Source organism: Panthera uncia, chromosome D4 (genome assembly GCF_023721935.1).
Source record: "Panthera uncia isolate 11264 chromosome D4, Puncia_PCG_1.0, whole genome shotgun sequence".
Taxonomy (NCBI): Eukaryota; Metazoa; Chordata; class Mammalia; order Carnivora; family Felidae; genus Panthera; species Panthera uncia.
In genome coordinates, this window is record NC_064807.1 from 57,497,136 (window position 1) to 57,525,073 (window position 27,938).

Genomic DNA, 27,938 nt, shown 5'->3' on the forward strand with positions numbered 1-27,938 from the left:
GGCACCTCCATCTCCACCAGTCCAGTGCCCAGGAGGGCGGCTGGTGCGGGTACACGCAGGGCCTCGAGCCAGTATCCTCCTGAGTTTGGGAGCTCCCTGAGGGCAGAGTGGGGTCTCGTGCATCCTTGCCCCACCCAGCCGGGCACCTGGGCCGCTGAAAGGAGGACTTCTCCACACGGCCTTCCTCTTTTCAGCAAGTCCCTTGTCATCGTAGGGCAGCCTTTCCAGAGGGCTCCCTGTCCCCCTCACAGTTCAAGTTTAAGTTGAAGGGAACCAAGTTCAACTCCTCCAGCCTCTGCAGATAGCCAGGAGCGTGTGGCCATGTGCTTGTAGGGATCGAGAGAGGTCCAGGAAAGGGGAAAATTCTGGGGCAGCTATCTCTTTCCACCTTACTAGAATCACCTCCTCCCTCAGGAGTAAATCTGCTCTTCCCTGACAAGAGTCTGGGTTTGGTGTGTGTAAAACAACACTTCCCTGTCATTCAGAGAGACCTGACCAAAGCTTTAGTATCGTTTTTCCCCAACTCTTCATAACTTCTATAAGAGCTTGAGTGACAGGAAACCCACCAATCTGTTTCTTTTCTTAGTCCCCAGGAAGCCCGGAAGCCTGTTTTCTCCGGGGTGCAGTGAGTAGGAGGACTGAGAGAGGCCCGGAGCCCCTCAGCTGCTGCTTTCATCCCGATGCTGCCTTGACCTCCTAGCTCGGCTGAACACCCATCAGAGCCCGAGCCTGAGCTTGGGTATGGGGTTGTTGCTCCTGGAGTCTTTGCACCGCCCTTAGCCGCCCCACGCCGCGGCTCCCCTTCCTTACAGAATGGTGCAGAAGACGCTACGATTGCTGTGGTAACCACCTTCCACGCGGGCAGTGATCCTTGTCGCCATGGCCGTCACCTTCTGTCCACTGTGGGCTGTAGAGGGGCCTCGGAGAGAACTTTCAAGGTGAGGCCGTGCTGGTGGGTTCACCAGGCGCCACGTATCAGACCTAGAGGTGCAAAACCACAGTCCATGAACTGTGAGAGTCTGGAGCATTTGCCGAATGCCCCACACCATCTCACCTTAGGCTCGAGATCCAGGTGTTCAAAATCTGGGTGTCGGTTCTGCCTCCAAATCAGTGATAGCTCAAGGAGGTGGGATGTGTGGGAAGCTAGGGGGCAAAAGTCCTGCACTCTAGTTCCAGCTCTGCATGTAACCTTGGACAAGTAAGCCTCAACTTCCCCATCTCTATAAGGCTCTGGAGAAGGTCGGTGACTTTTTCTCTTTCATTTCCCTCCTAGGTGTATGACCTGCGTGTATACAGAAGCTTTAGTCATAATCACCTAAAATTAGGAACTACATACCCTTCAGCTGACAAACGGATAAACAGTGTGGTCCATCCATACAACGAAACGCCACTTGGCAACAAAAAGAATGAACAACACGTGACACCACGGACAAATCTCAGGTGCATTAGGCTAAGTGAGAGCAGCCAGGCTCCAAAGACTACATACTGTGCGATTTCCTTAAATGACATTTTGGAAACTGCTATAGGGGACAGGAATTGGTAGGTTTCCAGTCCCTCAGGATCTTACAGAGATTTTGAAGGGTCAGGGAAAGCTTTGGTCGGGGCTTTCTGTCATTTGAGTTACAAGGGACCACCTCTTACCCCAAATCCTAAGTTGCTTAAGCCAGTAACCATATATTCTGTGCATTTTTATGATGATTCTGTAACAACGAGTAGGACTGTAAAGGTGTGGATGGTGAGGAGCTAGCTACTGTGTCCAAAGAATTGCCAGCATTTGAGTCTGGCAGCAGACAGCAAGCTTGGACAGGAAAATCAGGACTCAACAGTGCATGGTGGATAATGCAGGCTGCCAGGTCTGTGCTATCTGTATCCTGGGGTCTCCAAAGGGACAGGAGGAAGCAGACCCCAGGGAGTCCACAATATGATCTGCTGGGATCATATCTGCTTTTCTGTCCAGAAAAGATTAGAATTCCTTTTTTTTTTTTTTTATAAGTTATGACTGTATAAAACATATATGAGGTTTCCTCAATATTTTTGCTGAGCGTGTGTAGAATTAAAAAAGGAATAGAGATCATTACTACAGGAAAAGGGGACCCATCAAAGGTTTCTGACCAGGGCTGTGACATGAGCAGAGCCGATTTAGACGGATACATCTGGCAGCCAGGGCTGTCACCAGTGCGAGAGGAATGTGGCAGCGGTGGTATAACAGTTATTACCTGTATAACCAGTGTAGCAAAGCACCAACCAAGCAGAACAGAGTCCATCCATTCACCAGCAGAACAGCACCTTGGCAACAGGGGCCAGAGGTCAGGGTGAAGGGTGCTGAGATGTGAGCAGGGGTGATGGCAGTTGGGGAGAAAAGGTGCCTGATATAGGCACATTTCAGAAGTGGAATCAAGAGGACCTAGTAATGACTGACTGAACTCTGATGTTAGGGAGAAATCGGTCACAGAGGTTTTGCTGCCAGAATAGATCAGATGGTGAGGTCACTGAAATGGGGAGCAGGGAGGGACAGGGAGGTTCAGGGAAGATAAGTGTGAAGCAGTTGTACACGGAGGCAGAGGTATCATAAATAAGTGACAGCAGCAGCAATGAACGTCTTTGTAATACCTCAGATCTTGTGCTAGGTCGCACGATTTGACTGTATCTTAAATTGGTGCTACAAAGCAGACGTTGTTAACTGGATTTTACTAAGACTCAAGGTGTTGAGTGCCTTGCGCAAGAAACTGGCAGAGCTGAGATTTAAAATCACACCCCCCTGACTCTTAAAGCCTGTTCTCTCCCAAGGAGGCAGACGCAGGTCCTCAGCACCGGCCTGACTAAAGTCCGAGCACGGGCCTTTAAGTGACCAGAGCCAGAAGCTGGCAGGACTGCAGGGAGCAAGGACAGCCAGCATCACTGGGCCTGGCTTCTCTAGTCGCCTCCCTGTGGTTCTAGAAGATTGGTTTAGGCAGATCCCAGACACTTACTTTTTCTTGAACACCAAGAACTTGTTGTTTTGCATGATACATTCTCGGTTGTTTGAGATCTGCTGAAAGATCGTCTTGCTGGTCTTGCCCTGGAAGATGATGTTCTCCTGCACCAGGGCCTTGGCGCGGCCCCGCACTGCAATGCCGTAGGCCCGGAATGAATGGATCCGGTTCTTTATCACCTGGGAGAGACAGCCAGAGCTTGTCACACCCTGGGGACTCCCAGACTGGTTGGGGAGCCAGGTAAGTGAAATACCAGTTATAAACCTGAGGGGTAAGACATTGCTAAGGTAGGTCAGCATTGAGCCATGGGAGCTCAGGGAAGGGATATTGAGATCAGGTAGGAGAACCAGGGAAGGCTTCCTGAAGGAGGTGATGGGTAAGTGGTAGAAGTTTACCAGGTGCAGAGCAGGGAATGGCTGCTCCAGGAAGAAGGAACAACGTACAAAGGCCTGGCAGAGAGGAGAGACTGTACCAGTGGCAAGGACCCACTGGCACCTCGACTGAGGCAGGAGCGTGTCCCTGCTCCTTTCCTCTGCTTCCACAGTGCCCAGATGCAGAGCCCAGGAAATTCTTTACTCCTTGCCGGAGTCACTACTCATGAAGCTGCAGAGCCAAAAAGAGGCCTCGGGATGGTAATTTCTCAAGTGTGGGGACTGGGTCGGTTTGGCACCCAGTGTAGTGCTTTGCATAAAAATGGAGCTCAGAGCTCATCTCTGGGGGCGTGGACAAAGAGGCAGAGGAGCATATAGGAAGTGCTGTGTGAGGTTGGGGGGGGGGGGGGGGGGGGGGGGGGAAAAAAAGGGGCGCGGGGGGGGGGGGGGGGGGGGGGGGGCGGGGAGAGGTGGGAAACAATAGCACCTCTGGTGTCCAGACAAGGGGTACCTCAGACAGGCTGGGGGGTCAGGGAAGGCTTTGACAGCCCAGCTGTGGGGCTGAGGCAGACAAGGGGGAGGGTACCGCAGGGACGCAGAGAATAGTGTGCACGCAGGCCCCCTCATGAAGCACCCAGTGCATACTAGGTCCTGTGGGAGATTGTTCTGTTAGGGGGAGGGGCTGAAATAGCCCTGAGCTGGACCTGGAGACCACAAAGATACCCCTGGACACACCCCCATCCTAGTTCTCTGCTGGTTATCTCCTGTCCATCCTTCAGGGCTTAGTTCACATTGTCCCCCTTCCTGTGTGAAGCCCCACCTGTGTCTACCAGGCTGGGTTTGCACAGGAGGAATGATGTCCCTTGCAGTGCCAGGTGCCTCGGGCTTCTCAGTAGAGAGGGTGCAAGGGCTGTCCTAGGGCTGGGCCCTGTGCTGGCACATGCAGCGCGCACGCACACACGCACACACACACCTTCGTGTCGGACCTGGGCAACAGCTGCAGCCCACTGCCCCGGTTGCCAATGATGTCATTTTCGATGACCACGGTGCTGTCGCCCTTGGTGATGATCCCATGGCCTCTGTTGTCATAGATACCATTGCCCCGGAGCTCCACCTTGCACTGGGCCTCGACCTTGACCCCACTCTGCCGGTTGCAGGAGATGCTGTTGCTGGCCACGCGGGTGAGCTGGCTGCTCTGGGCTACAGTGATGCCTCTGTCTCCGTTAGCATGGATCACGTTGGTGAGGACGTGCAGCGCCTCGCTGCTCTGGACGTACAGTCCTGAGGCTGCGGGTGGAGGGGTTAGGGAGCAGGGTCAGTCCTGACAACGGCAGTCAGGAAAAACCCTGGTGGAATTGTGCATCCTGGGAGAGAGGTGGGGAAGAGGCAGCAACACTCGGAACCAGCCCTTGGGAGTCACATCTTTCAGGATGGATGACAAACTGAGCAGGAAGAAACCCTGGAGCCATCGGGGAAATTCTGTTCCTTCTGAACTAAGTCCTCAGTAAACAGGAAAAGGTGATGAAGGCTGCTTTGGCTCAGCTGCCCATGCGGCTCTCCTGTGCTCGCCTGCTCCTACGATATTGTCATCTGTGATGGGGCGCTCACTCCCTGCTTAAGGCTGCCTGTTCCCCCTCCAGACAGGTCCACCTGCTGGACAGCTGTTCTGCATGTTTCTCTTCTTGTACTGAGATGGCATCTGCCTCCCTATTGTTTTGGGAAATTTTCTTTACAAAGGAAATTCTGTAATTTTATTAAGTATCTAAAATGTTCGAAATTTGGGAAAGAAAATGATGTTTGGGGTTGTATATGCTTAGAGACACTACATGGTTATAGAAAAAAAACCCCACAAAATCAGCAGGCTTAGAGCCGCATGGCTTGGTCAAAAAGAGACAGCATGGCAGGGGGACCTGGAGGTGAAGAGGAGGAGGACTCCCCAGTGGTGATATCCACCCACAAGAGCAAGAGGCATCGGCAGGAGGTTGTGGGGAGGACGACACCAGGGGTCACATGGGAGTCTGAAAATTCCAACCTCTCGTGCCACCTGCCTGTTGCTTCTGTCTGGTGGAGAAGAGCAAATATAAATCAAGTATCTGTGAATTTATGTGGCTTTGCCTGTCCTACTGGACAGCATGGCCCTGTGGAGAAAGCCTGAACTAGGAGTGGACAGAACTCATCTTCTGCTGGCTCCCACTCTCCCTGCCCTCTGCCTTCCCCGGGACAAGAGCTTGCTAGTGTCCAAGAGCCTTCTTTTAACAAGACTTCCTTCATCAGCCCTCTACAGTGGCTCTAATCATCCTTCAGGTTTGGGAGCCCTGGAGTTAGATCAACTCTGTAAGTTTTTTTTTTTTTTTTCTTTCCAAATTTAAGATAACCTGTGGATTTAAAACCCACTCTTATCTCTGTACAAGAAAGAAAAATTGCCAATTAAACCATGATATGCCATCAACTGGAAATGCACATTATTAGATGTTAAAATGTGGGGAACGTGTCTCAGATTGGAAATGTATATGCCGGGTGTGGGATGTGGGATCTGCTGGGGCAGGGGTGCCGACAGACTGGGATTCAGCTCCGTGCCTCAAGTTCATAGCCTGTCAGAGTTGACAAAACAGCCACAGAAACATATCCAGTCCCAGGCCCCCAGGAAGTGCCAGTGGGGTGAGAGGGTAAGGGTGCATTCACAGTGGGCCTTGAACTTCAAGTTGTTTGGGATGTGTGAATGGGGGAAAGGAGATTTCAGGGAAGAGAAACAGCATGAGCAAGGTGAGATAGGGGGGCAGGAAAGGTGGATTTAAGTTCAGGGAAGGTGATGGCCAGAGGTCCAGGGTACTGGGTAAGTGGCCAAAAGCAGTAGCCAACCAAGCGGGAAGGGTCCTTAAGACAGTGTGAGGACGGAAGGCTCTGGAGCAGGGGATACTCACCTCCGTTGTGATTAATACTGTTGGACTCCACGAGAGCTATGGCGATAGGCCGGCGCAGTGGGTCATCGTCCTTCTCCAGCTCTGTCTCCCAAAGGATGGCGTCCCCATCCTCGCTGAAGTTCTCCTGGGCCCCGTGACCTCCAGGGAACTCACCAGAACCCTCCTTCTGACTAAACACTGCCACTCCATACAGGCCATTGTAGCTGACGTGGTTGCTGGTGACGTGGGGCAGGCTGGACGACATCATCCACACACCACAGCCCTTATTAGCTGGGATGGTGAAAGGGGCTGGTCATGGACACTGAGCAGCGGGTGAGGCAGCACCCAGTGTCTCCCCAAGAGGTGAAGCAAAGATGGCACTGGCCTGGGAGACAAGAGTCCCTGGCGTGCTAATGGCCTTGGACAAATCACTTTATGGCTGGAGGCTTCACCTTCATATAAGAGGGTAACAACCAGGTCAGTCTCACAACCAGGATACTTCCATAGGGTGTAAAAGTGCTCTGAGAACTGTCAAGGCCACAGTTCCAGAGCACAGAAGCCCAGAGTGACACTGCCAGAGGGTCCTCAGAGTTCACCCAGCCCAACCCCTTCCTGCATAGAGATGGAGGTGGCCTCAGTTTGAATGCCAGCCCTATCACTTCCTAGCTGTGTGACCTTCAGCAGGTTATTGAGCCTCTCTGTGTCTCAGTTTCCTTATCTTTAAAATGGGGTAAATAACAATAATTAGGATATGGTCCAGAGAGTAAGGCTCTGCTCAAAGTCACAGCATGAGCGAGAACAGTTTCTTTTTTAGGACTATCCTATTTCTCCCATTCTATTTCTAGTTCTCTAGATCAAAAGAAAGGGGTAAGAGGAGTCAGATGCCCACATCAGTGCCTAAATGGCTCCGTCCTTACACAACTCCTGACTTTTGTGATTTTAGATGGGGATGAAGCTCTCTGTTTCACCGATCCCGTGGGTTACAAGGTGATTGATGAGAGGCTCTTGTACTCTGAGAGGGACTGTGTCGCTGTGGCCTGAGATCAACCTGTTCTTCAGGACGTCTCTGAGGCCCAGGGAAGACTGTGACTTTCTCAGGACCCACAAGCTAAAGATGGAATTTGGGCTTCCTGCCTCCCTGGCTGGGCTAGACCCAAGACCCGTTCCCCCAGGAACATGCACCTCACCATAGATGGTGTTTCCTTCTATCAGTCCTTTGCCTTCGTCTCCCACGACCACACCATCTGAGTAGCCGAAGCAGATGAGGTTGCTCCTGAGGACGGGGACTCCTCCTCGACGGATGTCTACACCTCCCCACTGATTCTCACGGATGACATTTTCTATGGAGAGGCAGAAAAGAGGGTCAAGACCCAAGGACCACCCACACTGGCCATGAGGACTTAGACAGCTGAGAGAAAGGACCTTCTGGACCAGGACACCAGGCCTTGCCTTGTCAACAATCAGCATCCCGAATCTTGCTTGGTATTTGGCTTTTCAGGGACTTGAGTGCTGTCTTCTTTCCTCAAGGGCAAGGTTTGTATCTTTCTTGTGCTCTCTTATATTCCTAATACCCGCTGTACCCAGTGGCCTTAAGGACCAACAACTAAGAATAAACTGGCTTTAGAGTCTCTGGACCAAGGCCAGGCAGGGCTGTTCTGGGGCTGTTTCTAGGAGGGCTGAGGCAGAATGCAGCCATTCCCCCACCAGCCTGGGGAGGCACAAGCTGGTCCTTCTCAGGCTCAGCTCTGGACTGACCACAGCCTTCCTCTCCTCATCCACCACCTCTCTGGGAGTGGGCCGAAGAGTCACAAGTCAGGGGGTTGGTGCTGGGATACTGATATTCCCAATACTACGGCTGGGTAGACTCTCAGTCTCCTGAGACTGGAGTGCAATGGCCCAGGAGACTCTATGTGACTGGCCCCTTCCCGCCTCTGTGACCCTGTCTGACTTGTGACTCCCTGCTCCTCCTTCACCACACCCAGTCACACCAGTAACCTCTGCTCCCCAGGCATGCCAACTGTATTTCACAGGTGGCCCTGCTTATAATTCCGGTTCTTTTCTCAGGCTTTGTCCTGTCACCCAGGTCTGGCCTTCTCAGAAATGCCTGCCCTGACCACACAATCCTAAATACCCACATAGTCCCTCTATCACTATATTTTAATTTCAATAAATTATTTCAATTATTGCATATAAACATAACATTTTACATATTATATATTTACATATAATATACATTTATGTAAATATATCAAAGTTTATAATTATCTCTAGAGCACTTATCACTCACAGATACGCCTCTTGTGTGTGTGTGTGTGTGTACATGTTTATTTTCCCCTAAAATGTCAGGAACCCAAGGGTTGCTGTTCACAGAACTGTTCTGTTCACTGATGTATCCCCATCTCCTGCATACCTTGTGTGTTCAATAAACATCTGATAAATGAAGGCAGGATTCAGTCAGAGGGATTTACTGGACCAACCTCTTTTTATGTCCCAGGTATGGCTATGCTCCATGCTGAGGCTACAGTGATGTACCACACCGACTTGATCCTTGTCTTAGCGAACTTACCGCCTTATATTAAAGGAGACTGACCTTACACAGATCCCTAAGAAATTAAGTAAGACGTCCCACAGAGCATGCCTTCTGGGTACAGCGAGTGTTTATGTGTACAGTGGGAGGTCTGGGCAGGCTTCCCTGAGGAAGTGACATTTAGGCTGAGACCCAAAGGATCTGCTCGGCAGGTGTTGGCCAGGTGGAGGGGAAATGGGGATGGGTTTCCTGAGCAGGCATAAGCCCATACAAAAGCCAAGAGGAAGGATTCAGTGTGTGTGCCATAAATGTTTCTGACAGTGTTATGTGAGCCTTCCAGTGAGATCCTGTAAGCAGCGGGCCTGGCAAAGAGCAGACACTCCCTCCCTGTTAGCCCTCCTTGAGGCTGGCATGGTCAGTGTACAGAACAGCAACGAAGACAGAAGGTGGCCAGGCTGTTGAGGTAAAGAACTGGGCAGGGGCAAGGCCGGGGATGTTGGCTCAGCTGCTGGTTGCCTGGTTGGCCACGGCTCTAGGCATTTCCCACCCTTACCTGTGATGAGGCCTTTGCCATTCTCGTTCACTGCTATGCCAGCTGCACGGCCCTTAAAAATGTGGTTCCCGCTAAAATGCAAGGAAAAAGAATAAGATGAGACCATTATCATATGTCAAAGCCAATGCCTGCTCAGGTGACTACCTTCTTTTGTGGCCTTCCCCAAACAACACAAGTCCACAGGGGCATAAAGAATTTCTGCAGTCCTAGAAGCCATTTATAAATCTTTAGTGAACTTGCAGACAACTTGATCCAGAACTAAATCAATAACTATGCCATACAATCACAATGCTACTCGAGTTTCTGTGGCCTCTTGACTGTCGCTTACATGCAAGCTGTTTGAAACGCATGCCATCGTGGTGCACAGGTGACAAGTCCACAACTGGTCATGTCAAGAATTCCTAGGAAGCTGTGTTAAGCTTCTTTGGGCGTGATTTGTGCCCAAAGCTGAGTCAGAGTCTCTGCCTGTAATGAGCCTACAATCCCTGTTCATATCCAACAGCTACTCTTTATCTTATTTTCTGTTAATCACCTATCCCCTGAAAGACAACATAAAATGATGACATGCCTTAAAAAAAGAAAACCAGATTTTTTAAAAGGGGGTTTTGAGAGTATCAGAGGATGTGTATGTGAGACCTCATGGGCTGGCTGAACCACATGTGGAGGATACAGGAAAACATGCTCCTGCTCAGAGAAACACGCAGCCCTCACTGCCATGGAAAGGCCTTGCGAATGAAACACCAGACACCTGAGCATGTTAAGGACATGCATTGTCTCTGCACCTCAGTTTCCTGCCTGTTAAAACAAAGCCAGTCACACCTGGACATTAGCACAATTGGGTTATCCCTGGAGGACACACATTTGCTGTTTGTTATTTTTACTAACAGGAATGCTGTGACCTCCTTTCTTCCTAGAAGGGCACCTGCCTCCTCTCTTAGGAGACAACCCTCCTACTTCCTACCATGTGGCTGAGGGATTTAGGTCCAGTATTCACCTGGCTCTTTAGAGCCTAACTCAGGGCCTGGCATCCAACAAAACATTACTGAGTAGGAGTTGGCTAAGTTTTCCCATCTCCTAGGGCGGGGTCCAAATGGTTTACATCTTTGGGGAAAAAACCCGGCAAAGTATGTTGATGCTGGGGAAGCCAAATGTCAACTGCACCTACCTATGCATTTTAGTGGAACAAGAGAAATCATTTGTTAAAGACATCCCCATTTTTGCCCTCAGATCTAAAGAGTCTGTTTTGATCTGGTTACAATTCAGTCAGCAGATGGTTACTGTGGGTTTCTAGAATTCACGGTCAGACATAGTCCCTGGGCTAGGGCATCCATATTTCTGAGAGCTGTGCCATAGCAGCAAATGCATGGCTGGTATAGTTTAATACAAATCTCACCTCCAGAAGAGACCCGTGGGCACTTGGAGAGTATATGTATGCAGGAAGAGCCAAACAAAGATAAAAGAGGGATCAGAAAACATTTAGGAAAAGGGGACAAATCATTGTTCCAAGAACCAATGGTAGGATGTTTATGGCAGATGAGAAAGTTTGAACCCTGTGCTTCCTTGAAGCCAAGGCAAAAAGAGAAACACAAAGGGTTATAAAACTCTCACTGGCAAAAAAGACTGCCATGGCCTTATCCAGGCTACTTCGGGGATTTCAAAATTCATTCTGTACCCTCCCCCAGATCCCTACCTTCCATCACAAAGAAACATAAAGGGAAAAAAACACAACCTATTCTCTCAAAGAGGTTCTGGTTTTTTGTTTTTAAAGATTTTAAATAATCTCTACACCCAACATGGGGCTTAAACTCACAACCCCGAGATCAAGAGTCGCACATTCCACTGACTGAGCCAGCCAGGAGGAGCCCCTCAAAGAGATTCTGTTTTAAAAACCAAGACACTGATCTGACTGTAACAGTCCTTGCTCAGAACTCTTCAACAGTTCCCTAGCACCCACAGGGTAAAGTCCAAACTTCCCAGATTTGGTGTGTGACTGCTATGACAAATTACCATACACACAGTGCCTTAACACAACACAAATTTACTACCTTCTTGTTTAGGAGGTCAGAAGTCCAAAATGGGTCCTACAGGACCAAATCAAGGTGGCAGCAGATTTATGTTCCTTCTGGAAGGTCTATGGGGAATCTATTTCTTGTCCTTTCCAGCTTCTACAGGTCGCCCATACTTCTTGGCCTACAGTCTCATCACTCTGACCTCTGCTTACTCCTGTCACATTTCCTCCTCCCGACTGATTGTCTTGCTTCCCTCTAAGGATCTTTATCATTTACAGAAGAGCCTACCTGGATAATCCATGATGGTCTCCCCATTTTAAGATTATTAATTTAATCACATCTTCAACATCTCTTTTGCCATGAAAGATAACATATTTGCATGTTCCAAGGATTAGGAAGTGGATTGATCTGGAGAGTCATTATTTTGCAGATCATACTCGGTATCAGAGGTTCTGTGTTCCAGCATCAACCTGCCTTCATAGGCTGCTCTTCTACTCAATCTTCTGGGCCTCTTGTGGCAGACGCACCACATTTAATACCATTTTTCCAAGACACATCCTGGAATTTCACTGCCCCTGAGCCCAGAATGCCATCTCCCTGGCCACAAAATCCTACCTATCCTTTACACACAACTCGTGCCTTCTTCCCCTGACTCGCTCAGCTGAAACTATGGCTGGCTCCTCTGTCATTCTCTCACTTACACAAAGACCTATTAAAGCACTTGTTTTGATGAGTCTCCCTCATGGTTGTGTGTCCATCTCCGGCATGAGACCGTAAACACCATGGAGCAGAGACTGTTCTTACACACTTTTTATATCACTGTCCCCTTACATAGACAGTAAACACTTACATGTGTGTTAAATCTATAGCAAGCATATGTATAAACACATACTCTTAAGGTAATAATGCAAAAGATGGAGAAAGAACTCTGTGACCACTAACTGTTTTCAGTAAGATGTCTGTAACAGTCAAAAATAGATGCCTAACTAGGGCGCCTGGGTGGCTCAGTCGGTTGAGCCTCTGACTTCGGCTCAGGTCATGATCTTACGGTTCATGAGAGCCGCGTTGGGCTCTGTGCTGACAGCTCAGAGCCTAGAGCCTGCTTCAGATTCTTGGAAGAATGTCTCCCTCTCCGAAGAGGGATGTCTCCCTCTCTCTGCCCTTTCCCCGTTCATGCTCTCTCTCTGTCTCTCAAAGATGAATAAACGTTAAAAAAAAAAAAAAAATAGATGCCTAACAGTAATAGGACTGGTTCAAAAATTATGGAATATCAAAAAGATGGAATGTTCTGAAACTTTCCAAAACTGATAAACGCCATGCAACAATATGGAAAAGCACATCTGGAATAATCAAGGGGGAAAAAACACTTCAGAATATATTTGCTGCACATTTGTTCCAGTTATTTTCCTAAAGCAAGACATAACTGTGTGAGTCTTCTGTTTCAAAATTTTTAAATGCCACCTTCCTCAGCTGGGTCCACATAAGGCTTCCTCCTCCAGCCCTGAGCTTTCTTCTCATCACCCCTTCCACTCTGCCACGGAGATACAGATCATGCTGCAGCAGCCACAGGACCCACAATTTTCTGGGATAGTCCCAATTTAAAACATTTTATACCAACATCACAACTTGTGTCAGACAGGTTCTCAAGCCACAGTGGACTATTAGCCAACCCCTGAATCTGCCGTGTTCTGCTGCCTTTGTTCATGCTGTTTCTTTTACTAGGAATGCCCACTCCCATATCCATGACAGTCCATGTTCTACCTACAGTTCAAAGTCCAACTCTAACGCCCCTTTGTAAGGAGGCCTTCCCACATCCCCCCAGTAGAATGGATGTCTCCCTTGGGAGCACTTCAGTAGCATTTATCAGCCTGCCCCATTCGAGAGCTGGGATGGCAGCCCCATGCTCCCGGCAATGCCACTGCCCCTTCTCGCCTAACAATTTGCATGGCTGATCCATCACAGCACGCTTTTGTGCTGAGGCCAGATGCAGCCCCTGGATCTTAACACAGCATCTTAGGTAGCTGCTTTCAACCGAACAGAGTTGTCAGGTAAGTGGAAATCTTTATGCCGTCTCTGTCTTAGAGTTATTTCTGGTCACGTATGTCTTCCATGCGAGAGTGAGCTCTGGGGGAGCAGAGTGCTCCTCTGTTATCATTATTAGAGGTGCTCAGTAACGTCTGCTGAGTAGAACTGGTAGGAAATGCAAACAAAAGTGCCTGTGTTACTACAGTGGGATCGGGGTGGAGTCTCCTTTGCTTGCTTTGCTATACTGTTGTTTCAGTCAACAAAAATGTTTTCAAATGGAGGAAAGTCACAGTGTAGGAAGCAGAGATCAGGGAGGAAAGAAGGGACCGTGGCTGAGGATGGTCTGGGTACAGCACACATACCTCACGACTGGATTTCCGTGGTACAGGATATAAATACCAGCCTCCTTATTTGAAAAGATTTGATTGTTCCGGATGACGCCTTTCCCATTGCCAAGGACAACAATGCCAGAACGAAGGCCGTGGTGGATCTGGTTACACTGCAAGGGAACAGGAGACACCAAAGAAGACAGATCAGACCTGCCAGCAAGAAACCGAGTGCTCAACTGCCAGCCCACAGCAGGGCCGGGGTGAACACAGTGGAGAAAGCGCCCCTGAAGCCCCCTGCCTAGCACATGACAAAGTGAATGGGCCACGCTGCTGCCCTGGTGCACACATGCAAAGCTGTAAGTGAGAATCCAGAGAGAGGAGTCTTCACTGCCCCGCCTCTTGCTCTCCATCCACAAGGCATGCTACTGAACGCTGCTGAGCCTCCAGAGTCCTCCAAACACAATACTCCAGCCAGGCCACACGGTCCAGGGTCCAGGGAGCTCAGCACCCCACTACATGACAATATTGGCCACGTGCAGTCCCAAGCGGGCCACCTCCAGGGAAGAGTGAGAGCCATTTGGCTCCTACTCCCCACTTCCCATTCAGGGAAGGCCTGTGGAAAGGTGTGGCTCTGGTGAGCCTGATTGTTCCATGGGGCATGAGATCACAGAAGCTGTATGTGCTACAAACAAAGACCCTTAGATTTATTTCGAATATCTCTTTGTACGCATGGGGATGCTGGCCGAAGGCCATACAGTATGCAGCAGAGCCAGATCTGAAACCTAGTTCTCCTGCTTCCCAGTTAGCTGCTTTTGCGCAGCGACATTTTCAGGTCATAATAAATGATAATAAAATTGTTTCACTCTGTTAATTTAGAGCCTAAATACATTCCTATACTTAAACCAGGAAGTTAGCTGTTTCTCTTCCAAAACGATTTCACAGAAGCAAAGTTCTAGTTTGCTTTAAAACGTTCCACGCTGTAAGCAATCCTATTCTTACTCACTTTCCATATTTTCTCCTGAAGGATTTGGCAGACTCACCAGGGCAACCACTGCCTAACACAAGTCCCTCACACGGTTGTGAAAAGTGAAAAGTGAAAAGTGAAAAGCGAAAAGCTTGGAGAGAGAAGCGTAAGCAGTGGCATTTCCATCCCCACACCCTTTCACGAAGCCAGGACAGAAACATAACGCCCCCTTCCCCTCCACCTGCTAAACTGGCCTGTCCCCTCTGTCCCTGGGAAGGCAAACTCCTCTCATCTCTCTGGCAACAGTGGCATTCATTTCCTCAGGCAAGGCCGTGCATCAGACGCCAGCTGCATGGCAGAAATACAGTGAGAGGAAGGGGCTGAAAGAGGACGCTGGCTAGGCATGTCTTTTTAAATATAGTTAGGAACTTTCCTTCATCTGCATTGGCGAGGGTGGATTTTTTTTTTTAATGTTTATTTAGTTTTGAGAGAGAGATAAGGAGCACATGGGGGGTGGTGGGGTAGAAAGAGAAGGCGACAGAGGATCCGAAACAGGCTCTGTGCTGACAGTAGTGAGCCCAACGTGGGTTTAGAACTTACAAACTGTGAGATCGTGACCTGAGCCTAAGTTGGATGCTCAACCGACTGAGCCACCCAGGCACCCCAAGGGCAGTCTAATATAATGGGTTAAGAACACTGACCCTGAGTTAGGACGGCCTGGATTCAAATCCCAGCTCTGTCACTAGTTGTATGATTTGGGGAGGCATCTTTAGTGTCTCTTTATGCCTCAATGTCTTTATCCATAAAATGGAATATTAATTCTACCACACAGGGTTGTGTAAAGATTAAACCACAAATAAATACATACATACAAAGTGATAAGCACTATGCATAAAGGCAGATATTATTTTTTCAAGGCCATAAGAAGTCTGGGCCATTCCTTAGTTCCTGGAATATGTGTCTCTAAGGGAAGGCCTGAGCAGAAAAAGGCCTCTCATGTCACTGGTCCTATCTTTTACCATTTCAAGTGGCTTTCACATTGGTGTAAAATCAAATCCACATGGCTTCGCAACATTCATGAGACAAATAATCTTCAGAACTAAACATCATAAATGTCCTTTTTATAGTGAAGAATGATCTAATGTTTTAGTTAGATCCAGGTATCTTGCAGGGCAGATACAGTATCTTTATTCTTCTCAAACTCAAAGCCAACCAGAACCTATCAGAGCTGAGGAAGTGCTCTGTGACATTTCCCTGTCTATCTGGTCCTCTTTTTTTCCTGACAAGGAGACTGTAGGGAGGTGACTTATTCAAAGCCATTCCTATTACGTGAAGAAAGAAGACAGAGAGTCACAAGGACACACAGAGAAAAGGCCAGGAACCACTTGCAAACAGGAAGCAATATAAATTCAAGGTGGCAACACTTATTTAAATAATCTCAGAAAAGGCTTCTGAAAAGAAGCTACTCTGAAAAGAGCATGAAGACAGAGAAAAGTACCAGTATGAGTGGGTTGGACTTTTTCCGGATGTCTACTCCTGCCTCCGCATTGTGGTAAATGTTGTTGCCAGCGATCAAGCCTCCACCCTCCAAGCGAAGAAAGATGCCTGACGCTCTGCAGCGGTGAATGTCATTCCTGAGCATGACGATCTAGGGAGAAAAGAGAAAGCCATTTGTTTTCTTGTCACAGGTTTTTTAAAAAAACCTTTTTTTAAAAGAACACCTGAGTCCTTTCTTTACCATCTGCTCCCTCCCTGCTATTCCACCAGCAGACAAGGATGGCCTCTTCCCACCTGGTGTGCTCCCAGGAGCTGAGGAGCTCTGTGCCCTGCCTGCCTCTGCCCTGTAGGCTCCTTACCAGCCACAGTGGTTCGTTAATAAAACCTGGACCTAAGCTCAGCCCCGTGCCCCGTGTTCACAACTTGTGAACAGAACAACTGGCTCAGGGAATGGAAAGGACCCTCAGAGAAGATGGGATTTAGTGGTCTTCAAACTCTACGTGCACTGGGGTTACATGGAGATCTCCCCAGGTTCCAAGGGCACAGCTAACAACGAATGGAACCAAGGTCCACATGTGCCTTTGCTAAAGTCACTTGTCTGAGGGGTGTCTAGGTGGCTCAGTTAAGTGTCTGACTCTTGATTTCTGCTCAGGTCATGATCTCACGGTTCATGAGATCGAGCCCTGTGTCTGGCTCTGGGGCTGTCAACGCTGTTAGAATTCTCTCTCTCTGCCCATGCCCCACTCACGCTTGCTCTCTCTCAAAATAAAGTTTAATAACATAACATAACAAAAAATAAATAAATAAATAACAATAAAATAAACTTCACCTGCTTGAGAAAGCACCTGAGGATAACCTCCCCACTTTCCCTTTCACTTTATAAGACAAAGGCCTATTCTTATCCATTCTGAATCTTTCTTGAGTGTATTATCCTGGAGTGCTCCTTAGTTTGGAGTTCTAAGGGAAACATAAGAAGCATTGGTACAAGGAAGCATTTAAACAAGGTACTACAACCCAGCACAGAGCTTATTTAAGGGGATGATTGCCATTTACATTTTCTTTTTATACTTAATAGGTTATTACCTATAGGTTATACTTAACAGGTTATACTTAAAAGATTCAGAATATATTTGTATTGTTCTAAGCAATTGCGTATTAATAGTAAAAACATATTATATCAGGATAAACTGTGCACTACTAGTAAATAATAGACTACATTAAAATAAAAGTCTAGGGGTGCCTGGGTGGCTCAGTTGGTTAAGCGTCTGACTTTGGCTCAGGTCGTGATCTCACAGTTTGTGAGTTCAAGCCCTATGTCGGGCTCAGTGCTGGTGGCTCAGAGCCTGGAGCCTGCTTCAGATCTGTGTCTCCTTCTTTCTCTGCCCCTGCCCTGCTTGCACTCTGTCTCTGTCTCTCTCAAAAATAAACATAAAATAAAATAAAATAAAATAAAATAAAATAAAATAAAATAAATAAAATAAAATAAAATAAAATAAAATGTCTAGGAGGGTAAGGTACAATGGAAGTCCAGTTTCAAAGGGAAGCTGTTTAGGACAGAGAATGCTGACCAGAGCAGTCACTGCTCCCCCCCCCCCCCCCCACCCCCCACAAGAACAGAATCAGATAATGCACAAAAATATAGCCTTTCTTGAACGTGTCAGAAAACTGAGGTTGCAGGGTGGCCAACAAGCCTGAAATCCAAGGAAAACAGGCACCTCCCAGGAGACAAGATGGGAGCACTTGCCTGCACAGCTGCATATGGAGCCACATGAACCGGTAAGGATTCAGCTACAGGGTTCAGTGCATTGCTGAAGGCCAAGTGTGAACCAGTGTGACAGTGCAGAAGCCCTGGGAGTAGGTATGTCCACTTCTCCAGAGACCTCGTGAGAGGCTCACAAGGAAAGACCGGGGGACAGGACAAGAGACTGAGGACAGACATGGGGGAAAAGGAGAGCAGCTACTACTGTAGGGAAAGTAATAAGCCCCTCTTTGAATTTTCTCCCCAACTTCCCTGTAGAACAAGTCTTCAGCAGTAGGGGGAAGGGCAGCAAACCCTGTCATGGAAGGGAAAGAGAAAACCCCATCTTGGGCTCAGATATTTAGAACCTCCCTAATGCTGGGGATGAGGCAGGACCATTGGAAAGTGCCTACTTCCAAGACCCATAGACACAGCACCTGCCTAAGACTAAGGACAAACTGGGACACAGGAGAAAACCTCCCACCAGCCCAGAGCCACAAGTGACCACAATCTGCTGGGAAGGGTGAGACCATGGAAACAGCCCCCCGCCCAGCCCCCCAAGAAACAAAGAGAAGACCCTAAAAGCAGAGGAAAAAACCAGCACAAGGTAAAGAAGAACATGAAGAATGCTGAGGATAATCATAACAACAAAACCTGAACTAGCTTAATCCTGACTAGACTGACCCCAAACCTGGCCCTCTAAAGGCCTAGCATGAGAAGAAGTGTGCCCATTTCCACACATAAATGTGATTGACCTCAATCTCTACTTTCCCAGATACTTGACTTTCAACTAAAAATGGTAAGATACACAAAACAGCAAGAAAAACATCACAGTTTTCTTTGTGGAGTCCCAAGCAACTGGGCTTTCTGCCAGCCTTACTCTCCTGGAGATGTTCTAGGAGGCAGGGAAGGGTGGCTGCCCTCTGGCCACTGGATCAAGGCTTTGCTTCTAGGCATGGGACTAGCTCAGCAGGTCCTGCACTCCCTGCACGCCCACAGCTCCTGCTTGTATGAATGCCACTTAGCATATAATTGTACCTGATGCTGGGTACTCATGAGAAACCATGGATTTTTTTTTTTTTTAAGTCAAAAATCAGGAATATCAGTTTCTCAGGTTCCTTGCTAGAGACTCACAAGGAACTACAGGCTGCACAATTTCTTCCCAAAGCCTCTGGAAGCAACAGTTCAAAAGAGCTCCAAGTAAGGCTGTGTAACTTTTCATTTCTCCTTTTCGATGACTCCCAGCTACCACCTGCTCCCAAGTCTGCATGGCAGGGTGCATCTCTCTCCAAAGCCCCAGACCCAGGAAACCAGACAGCACCTCTGCTAGGTGTCAGAAATGCTCCAAACTCAGCATGCCTGGAACTGAACTCAGCATCTCTCTTCATGTCCTAATCTCCCATGTTCCTGCTATTGTCTCAGCCACTCAGGCCAGAAATCTAGGCCTCAGGGCTTTGACTACTCCCTCCTAAAGCCCTCCTTCCTACCTCTTCAGACTGCCCTGTCCCCTCCTGTTTCTGAATCACAATTCTCCACTGCCCCTCATTGATCTTGCCTCTTGCCTAGTTCCCCTCCATTCCATTCTCCAGAAAGCTGACAGCATGAGCTCTTCACATACAGATCTGACCATAGTTTTCTGCTTAAAATCTGTCGGCGAGTTCCCATTGCCTCATGGCAAACTCCAATCTCTGTGGCAAGACCTCTGTGCCTCAGCTAGCTGACTCCCTTATCTCACAGCCTCCCCTCAACCTCTGGCCGTCTGAGTTACTTGCAACTCCCTAAATGCGTGCTGTCCTTTCTCACATCTGGGCCTTCACACACACACCTCCACGGTCTCATAGCCTCCCCTTGCCAACTCCTACTCCTCCTGGGAAGCTCAGCCTGGGCACTGCTTCTCCAAGAGACCTTTCCCTGAGGCTGGGCTCCTATGCCACCCATGGTACCTCCATCATAGCATCTCTCACACCGGACTTTAAAAAAATAAACAAAAAACATTTGTTGAGCACTTGCTATGTGCCAGACATACTACTAAGCACTTTATATATATGACCTTAGTTCATCCTTACTGCACCTTGGAGACAGGTAGTATCATTAGTCCAAAGGACACATAGCTAATAAGGGGCAGAGCCAGAATTTGACTCAGAAGCCATATCCCTGGTAAGTATACTAGGTGGGAGGGTGGGGGGGAGACCCTCCTGGAGGGCTCAGACCAGATCCTATCATCGCGGTACCTGAGAGCAAAACTATCACCTATCCTTTTTATCTGACCATTATCTCTTATTTTCTATAGGCTGATATTGTGCTTTCCTGGTAACATCATCTAAAATCCTCTTTGGAAGTGGACTGGGCAAAATGCAATTAAATGCAATTGCTGCTAACTGTTCTAGAAGGCTGCAGAGATCTGCAAGACTCCCATGTGACACATGTGCAGTGCCCCTCAGCTTACTAGGTGCTTTGGCAATATTAAGGTACCGGATCCTCACAAACCCCAGTGAGAGAGGCAAGTCAGGGAAGCTTGTTTCCATTCTACAGAAGAGGACGGTAATGCTCATGGTGGATCAGAGGAGAGGCAAGATTCAAACTCAGGAGCTAGGCCATGCTTTCTTCCAAAAGGCCATGTCTTTCCTCTGAGAGGCTGTTCCTGGGCTCAGTGGCTTGCAGGATCTGTAGACTGTCCTGCGGCACCCTGAAGAGCCTGCAGGGTGATGACAGTATCAGGGGCAGGATGGACTTAGCATAAAGTCCAAATATCTCAAAGGGGCTTTTCAGGCCCTGGGCAAGGTGGCTTCTGCTCGTCTCCCCTGCCTCATTTCCAACCACTCTTCCCTCCCCAGAACACTGTTGAATTCAGCCCCACACCCAGGCCCCAGTGCAGAATGTTCTGGCTGCCTAGAATGCCCTCACTCTGTACCCCCTTTTCACCACATGCACACTATTTTCCTTGGCTGTCCACTACTCATCCTACAGCTTAGACACCTCTTCTGGGGAGCCTTCTCTGGTTTGGATCAAAGCCAGTAATCATATGTCCCTCAATTTTCTCTCATCCAGCTAAAGAGCCCTTGTTCCTTCTTCTAGGACTAGGGGGACATGGTTGAAAGCAGCATGACATAGCAAAAGGAGTTGGAAGACCTGGGTTCTAGTCTCAGTTCTGCCACTAACTTGCTGTGTGACCCTGAGTAAGTCACATTCCCCCTCTGGGCCCTGTTTCCTCTTCTGTAAAATGGGAACAATAGTTTCTGCTCTATCCAAACCAGATGATGGAACATAAGATAAGGGTGTGTTAGAAGCTTGTATAAAGATGCTTTAAAAAAAATAGCCTTCCTATGTATAGCCACAGGAGCCTATCTCATCAATCAAAATCATGTTCCTAGTGACCCAGGAAGGCCTCATGAATTTGCAGAGTGAGCCTTATGACAGCACCTTGCTGTTATGTATACACCGCACTGCATAAGTCAGGTTCCGGAAGATGTTTCCTTCCATCTTGGCTCGGCCATAGGAGCAAACGAAGACGCCTCCCTTTCCGTCCCGGAAGAGGCACTTGCGGATGAGGCAGCCCTGCACGGAGCTGGCCAGTGCCATGGCCTCCTTGTCCTTCTGCAGCTCCTGCTGCAGAGAGTTCAGCACTAGGCAACTGGGCAGCTGAATGGATGCTCCTGGAAGTGGTGGGCCTAGAAAGGAGCCCCCCAGTACAGGGCGTGGGCCTTGCACTTGGTAGGACAGTCTGTATGTGAGCTGGTCCTCGTCCTCATCCTCACCACTAGGACTCAGGCCTCCATCGCTGCTGTCTGGGGTCTGGGCCACCCTTTCCCCATCACTGCCCACCTCTGCCTCCTGTGAGCCAGCCTTGGAGCCTGGCTTTGGGGAGGTAGAAGCTGGGCTGGTAGGGCTTTGGCTGCCTTCAATGACAATGTCACAGGTCCTTGGGCTCCAAGCCTGGTCCCTGCTCTCCAGGTCCAGGGACATTAAAGAGTCAGAATCCTCTGTGGGTAGCACACTGGGAGAGGACTTGATAAGCCCTAGTAGATACTTGTAGGCCCAGTTCTTGTCTGCAGATGGGTGGCCCTCCACAGTCACAGAGTTGTTTTCACTGCCCACAAATTCACAGTTTTCCAGGACACACAGGGGCACATTGTGCAGGAAAACATGGGTGTTTTTGAAGGTGCAAAACTTCACTTGGCAGGTGCCTGGGCCATGGACCTGGATATGCCCATTCTCAAAGTTGCAGTTGTCAAATTGGACATGACCCGATGTTGTCTGAGGAATAAAAAAGAGAGAGTGGATAAAACAGGGATGAGAATTACTTTGTTAGGCAGTACTCTAACTGCTCTTTAAGGAGGGTGGAGCACGGAGAGGTCATTTGTCCTGCTGATCCTATCCTCCGCCCCCCAACCCCCCGCCCAGGGCATGTGTCAGGCCCCCGGACAGGAAGCTGCACTGCATCAGAGCAGTGAAAATTTGGAGTTGCCTGCCTTTTCCTCCTTCTAATCCCAAAGGGAGGGGGATGAAAGTAGAAATGGATAATGGCAGGAAAAAGTTCACGCTGTGCAGCAGGGCTCTTCCTAAAGACCTCAAATATGAAGTAAATTCTCCCAATACTCAAGAAATGCTTAGTGAGAACATAAACTTTGAGGGGTAAGGATGGGGAAGAGGGAAGAAGCTGAATGCTCAGAAGGATGCTGTGTGAAATGGATCAATGGTAACCAGGAGAAGGAATGTCACTATAGAGGTGATACGGAATAACAGGGACAGCTTTGAACTGAGAGAAACACAAGAACTGGTTGGGATTTGAGCATGAGTTTACTGTGACCCCTGAAGGGCGAGGAATCCTAAAGTGGTATCTCGGTTATGTGAAGGAAGTGTGAGGTCACGAGGTGTTGTGCTAGGTCTCAACCCTTCAGCCCACTTTCCATTCACCATCTTCTCTCAGCCCTGCAGCACCCCACAGAGCATCAGCTTGGTGTCTGAACTTAGGACAGAACCAGGCAGAACCCTGAGGGCTAACAGAAGGACAGGCCAGGAGGGGCTAAGCCCTGCCTGGGCTGGGGCAGGCAGTACGGGATGCCCAGCCACAGGTACTGGGAAAGAATCCAGCCTGTCTGGCAACTGGAACATAGCAGGGAGTACAGCAAAGGACAGCAGGCTACGTCCCTAAAGAGGGGGATGAGGTATGCTGCCACAGCTGGGCAGCACTGAGCAGTGGTTAAGATGGGCTCTGGAGTCTGACTGCATGGGGCACTCCCATCTCTGCCTCTTTCAAGTATGTTACCTTGGATAGGACTTCACCTCTCTGAGGCTCAGTTTCTTTGTCTGCAATAGGGGGCTTACCAGCTAATGAAGCAAAAGGCGGAGAGCCAGATACAAAGTTGGCACCTAATAAAAATTAGCTATCATTACCTGGGGTCAGGGACACAAAGGACAGAGACTCTTCTCGGGGAGGGAAGTGCTGAACCCCACAGCACCACTCCCCTGAGCCCCTCAGCTCCCAGGCCTGACTGAGAAGCCCAGCCACTCTGTATTCCTGAAAAGTAACTGTTTCTGGATTTCATGCTAAATGCCACCAGATGGATTTGAACTGTAAAATGAGGGAATGTTCCATGATTCCACTGAGTGATCCAGACACATCCACCCCATGAACAGTTTCTACATTCTCTAGCAGTGACCACCCTTGAGAGCCTGGCCTGGACCTTACTTGCCTTAACCTCTGTAAATTCTTCCTTATGGCTAAGTTAATTTTTTCTAGCTGCAATTTAAGTCTATTTTCTTTTACTTGGTCCTCTCTGTAGATGAACACCAGCTCTCTGGAGATGCACAGCTGTTGTTAGGGTTCTCCTCAGAAGTCACTGAAAACTGCTGTGAAATCACTCTGGCCTTTGCATTTTTCAGGCAAGGTCATCCTAGCCCCTGTCCTGTTTTCAGTTAAAAGACAATCACCAGTGGAGCACTGATACATGCCAAGCATTAAGCCAGATGGTGGGCTGGGCTACAGAGAAGTGTTAAGGCCAGGCCCCCACCCTATGAGGGTCTGCAGCTGCACTTCTAAGGGGGAAGGAGAGGCTGAAACCAACATTTTACCCTCAGAGTAAATGGAAACATCGAAGGTCTGGAATCAAACTTTATTCTGGGTCTACAGACCCACATAGGAATCGTTCATCAGTCCTTCTGAAACAATCTAGGCCTAAAAAGTAGGCTTTTAGGTTTCCAAGGAATCCAACACAATGTAACTTCAAAGGGGCTTACAATTTGAGTTCTGGATTTGAGTTCTAACTTCACTAATTATGCATTTGAGAAAGTTACTTAGCAGCATCTCTGAGCTTTTTAGTGCCCCTCATCTGCAAAATGGGGATCCCACGTGTACTACCTACCACGAATGTTTGTTGTGGGGATCAAATGAAGTCACCGATGCAAAGTCACCTAGATTATCAATATAGGCTTTGGATCCTAGCTCTGTCTCTTACTATGTCACTTAATCTTGCTGAGCCTCAGTTTGCTCATCTATAAAACCGGATGACACTACACATCTTACTAATGGCTGTAAAGCATATGCCAGGCACACAGTCAGGGCACCATAAACGACTGGTAGTATAGCGATCATTACAAACTTGAGGGACAATTTGTTGTTACTGGTAGAATAGTGGCAACATAATTATTATTGATTAGGTACAAAGTTTACATATTACAATGTTTCTATGCAAGGTAAAGCTGTAAACCGCTCTGCCAGGACCTACCAACGTGTCAATGCATACTTTGCTTTGAATACAGCCTGTGTGCTCTGTGTTACCAGAGGATATGTGTTGGGCTGGTATTTCCTGAGCCTCTCTCAAGTCACTCTTGGTGAAAGCCTGACCTTCCTTGATCCTCCTTCACAGGGTGGGGCTGACATGCTAAAGGTCATTGGTCTTGCATAGCCTCCCCTGGCTTTGCCTATCTCTGAGCATGAAGTGTTGTTCTCTGCTTCCTGCGACCATGTGGCATACTCCCAGACCTGGCTTTCCCACCTAGCTACTCCCCTGTGGTTCAAGTGCATCCAGTGGGGAAGAGGAGTATAAAGCAGTTCGGGTTCTGAGTCCTTGGCTTATTTTTTAATACAGTTTTGCCACGAATAAAGCAGAATGTTGATTGTTACTGTGCCCATTTCTTAACTGGTGCAGAGGAGCGTGTTACAGGAATAACGACAAAACTCTTAATTCCAACAAAAAGGGGTTGCAAACCCACTAAAAAGAGGCCAAAGCCCAGGGTCAGGACTGGAGAGGCCACCTGGATATGGACACCCACCTTAAACATGAAAGGGGAGAACCAGGCCGGCATGAAGACAAGGTTGCACAGGCGTGTGGTGGAGCAGTGCTGATCAATGCTGGCTAGCAGGGCCACTTCACCCAACTTCCCGTGGCCTACGATCTCCACGGGTACCTTCAGGATGATTTCACCTTGCTCTTCATACACACCTGGGAATAGCACAATTCGGTCATACAGGCTAGCCATGGCCAAGGCACTGCCCAGGCTGTCAAACTCATGGCCTGGCCCAACACTCAGGGTACGGCGTTCCCTCCTCCGGCGAAATAGAGAAAAGCAGACAGAGGACTCCAAGTCCAGGGCATTCTTGGTCCATGTCTTAGAGGCAAGGTAATGTTGCTTGAAGGCCTCCCTCCAAGACTCAGGCTCCACATCGGGCTGGTTGGGCCAGTTTGGGTGGCGGCATTCGGTGCATCCCAGACACAGCTGCCGCCAGCGGGTGCTGTCGAGACTGAGGATCAGGTCATACCAGGCTCTGCACACCAGGCTGCAACGGCCCAGGTCGGGAAGGTGCAGATAGGCTAAGATCATGCGCCACAGCTCCAAGGGGAGACCGCCGGCCTCCATGGTCACCTGGGAGCAAACACAAAACCAAAGAGGTTTTTGTTGACCCCTCTTACAGTTCTTCTTCTTAAAATATTCCCTGCCTTCTCGTGACCCCAAGGGTGTGCAAGAGAACAGGGCCCAGCCAATCATAGAGCTCCATCCCCTCAATCAGAATCCTCCTCTGCGATTGTTCCACCTGGAATCAACAGGCAAGACTCTCTTTTCTCTTGGTCAGAAACTGTAAGGATATAACCCCCAAGCTGCTGTTCAGCCATATTCCCCACTTGTGGAAAGAACCTTGTGGGTACCAGAGCCAGGCAGAGATGAGGAGATGAAAGATGAAAATTGAGAAAGAAAGAAAAAAAGCGATCACACGTATATGTGTCCTGGAGGTACTGACTCCAGACTCCTGAAGCTGCTCTGGCATATGCAGTTCTTTCCTCACTTCCAGGAGGTACCTCAATGGCCTTCTAATAAATTCCCTTTTTTGCTCAAGTTAGCTTGATTTGGGTTTCTATGACTTGTAGCAAGGTTTTGGACTAATACAGAGGGAACCCACCTTTCACTGTTCTAGTCCTAGAGCTCTGGACTTCCCAGACTCCCAGGGAAGGGACCTCTATTTCTTCACAGCAAGAGGAATGAGAACTGAGGGAGTGAGTGTCCGTCTGTCTGCCTCTCTTCATTACCAGATCACATAATTACACTGTACTCCCATGTGAGGCAGCCTCAGGAAAGACTGATGCTGGGTCAGGCTGTGAGTTTTGGTCCTGGCTCTGTGGCTGGTTACTGATGCAACCCTGTGTCCTAAACACCTACCATGCTGGCTGCCCAGCCATCTGCGCCCTTGCTTTCTGCCCCAACAACAATTTACCCCACATGTTTAGAGATGCAGAGCTCCCTGGTAGCTCTGTCTGTGGAACACTACTCCCCAGGCCCTTAGCAGCATATAGTTGGGATGCTGGATGGCTCCAACTGGACCACTGAAGTCTCCACTGGAATAGGATTTGCAATTCTAGAATCAGGTTGACTTCTTTCCTGAATGGAGAAGAATGAAAGGCTTCTTTCCTGAGCCATAAACTCAGGAAGAGTTGCTAATGACCATTTTCTTTGCGGGAGGGGGGGGGGGGGGGGGAGGGCAGAAGAAGCTAGTCTATATTGAGAGAAGAACGAATTGGAGACAAAGAAATGAGCAGAGAAAAGGGCAGAAACCATGCCAGTTCCTCTATGGCACTCCAGGTCACGGCTCCAGCCTATGCTTAAGGCTCAGCTTTATCCTTGCCTTTTGAATTCCATCAGCTAGCTCTGTGCTCTTGTGATAAATTCTCCTTTTTGGTTAAGTTGGCTTCATTGAATTTCTGTCATTTATACCTAGCTAAAGCCCTCTCATTTATGAATGTCAATTTCCCCACCTAAAAAAAACAAGAGGACTGTGTTAGATGACCTAGAGCAACTTCCAAGTCTGAAACCCTATAAAGGCTCTAGACAACTAGAAACTCAAACTGGAAATAGGGCAGACTTCACAGCCAACTGTAATCCAGTTGTTAACCTCTTCAGGGCCTTGGTTTTCCTCCCCATTTTATGAAAATGATGATCATACCTGTCACCTATCTAGGCCCAGGAAGGCTAGAAGCACAAATGTGTGATTATGCCTGCAAGATCTCTGAGCGTCATCATGACAGGTGTGACTTTACCTTTACAGATTGGAATGAGGGTCTGGGTAGGTAGGTTTTTCTATAATGATCACCCAGTGACACTTTACTAAGTCCTCAGCAGCAATGGAGAAAAGCTGGGCTCTGGACTGGTAAGCATTACAGAGCAAAGACTGGGCTCTTGATAGCTGTCACTCTCAAATGAACACTGCTTTATTCACAGTGTGAATGGGTCTCTGTGACACCCATGTCCTGTTCCTCACTTCCTTCTTTAGCCATACCTCTTAGGCTTTTTAAGAGAAAAGTGTTTTTTTTTTTTTTTTTTTTTTTTTATTCATTTCAAGAGAGCAAGAGTGAGAGAGAGAGAGAGAACTAGAGGGGGAGGGGTAGAGAGAGAAAGGACAGAGGATCTGAAGCAGGCTCCAAGCTGATAGCAGAGAGCCCAATGTGGGGCTTGACTCATGAACCATGAGCTCATGACCTGAGCCGAAGCCAAATGCTTTAAGCTAAGACTGAGCCACCCAGGCACCCCCAGAAAATTGTTCTTCCCTCCTTCTCTAACTATTGT

At 48.5% G+C, this 27,938-nt stretch overlaps 1 protein-coding gene across 1 annotated transcript; it reads right to left on the bottom strand.

The window, feature by feature from the left end:
• Nucleotides 1-480: 480 nt before the first annotated feature.
• On the bottom strand, nucleotides 481-25,748 carry FBXO10 (F-box protein 10). Its single transcript, XM_049626649.1, has 10 exons — nucleotides 25,158-25,748; nucleotides 21,306-22,139; nucleotides 16,149-16,298; nucleotides 13,720-13,856; nucleotides 9,324-9,394; nucleotides 7,431-7,583; nucleotides 6,265-6,534; nucleotides 4,317-4,630; nucleotides 2,970-3,151; nucleotides 481-981 (listed from the first exon to the last, which is right to left on the bottom strand). The coding sequence occupies exons 1-10, from the start codon at nucleotides 25,740-25,742 to the stop codon at nucleotides 807-809; spliced, it is 2,871 nt and encodes a 956-aa protein (XP_049482606.1). The 5' UTR covers nucleotides 25,743-25,748; the 3' UTR covers nucleotides 481-806.
• Nucleotides 25,749-27,938: the final 2,190 nt, after the last annotated feature.

Coding starts and splice junctions, on each gene's coding strand:
- FBXO10 (XM_049626649.1), bottom strand. CDS start 25,742: ATGGAGGCCGGCGGTCTCCCCTTGGAGCTGTGGCGCATGATCTTAGCC. Junction 9,395..13,719: donor CACGGAAATCCAGTCGTGAG/GTATGTGTGCTG, acceptor CTTGCATTTTAG/CGGGAACCACATTTTTAAGG. Junction 6,535..7,430: donor AGAAGGAAACACCATCTATG/GTGAGGTGCATG, acceptor TCACCATCCCAG/CTAATAAGGGCTGTGGTGTG.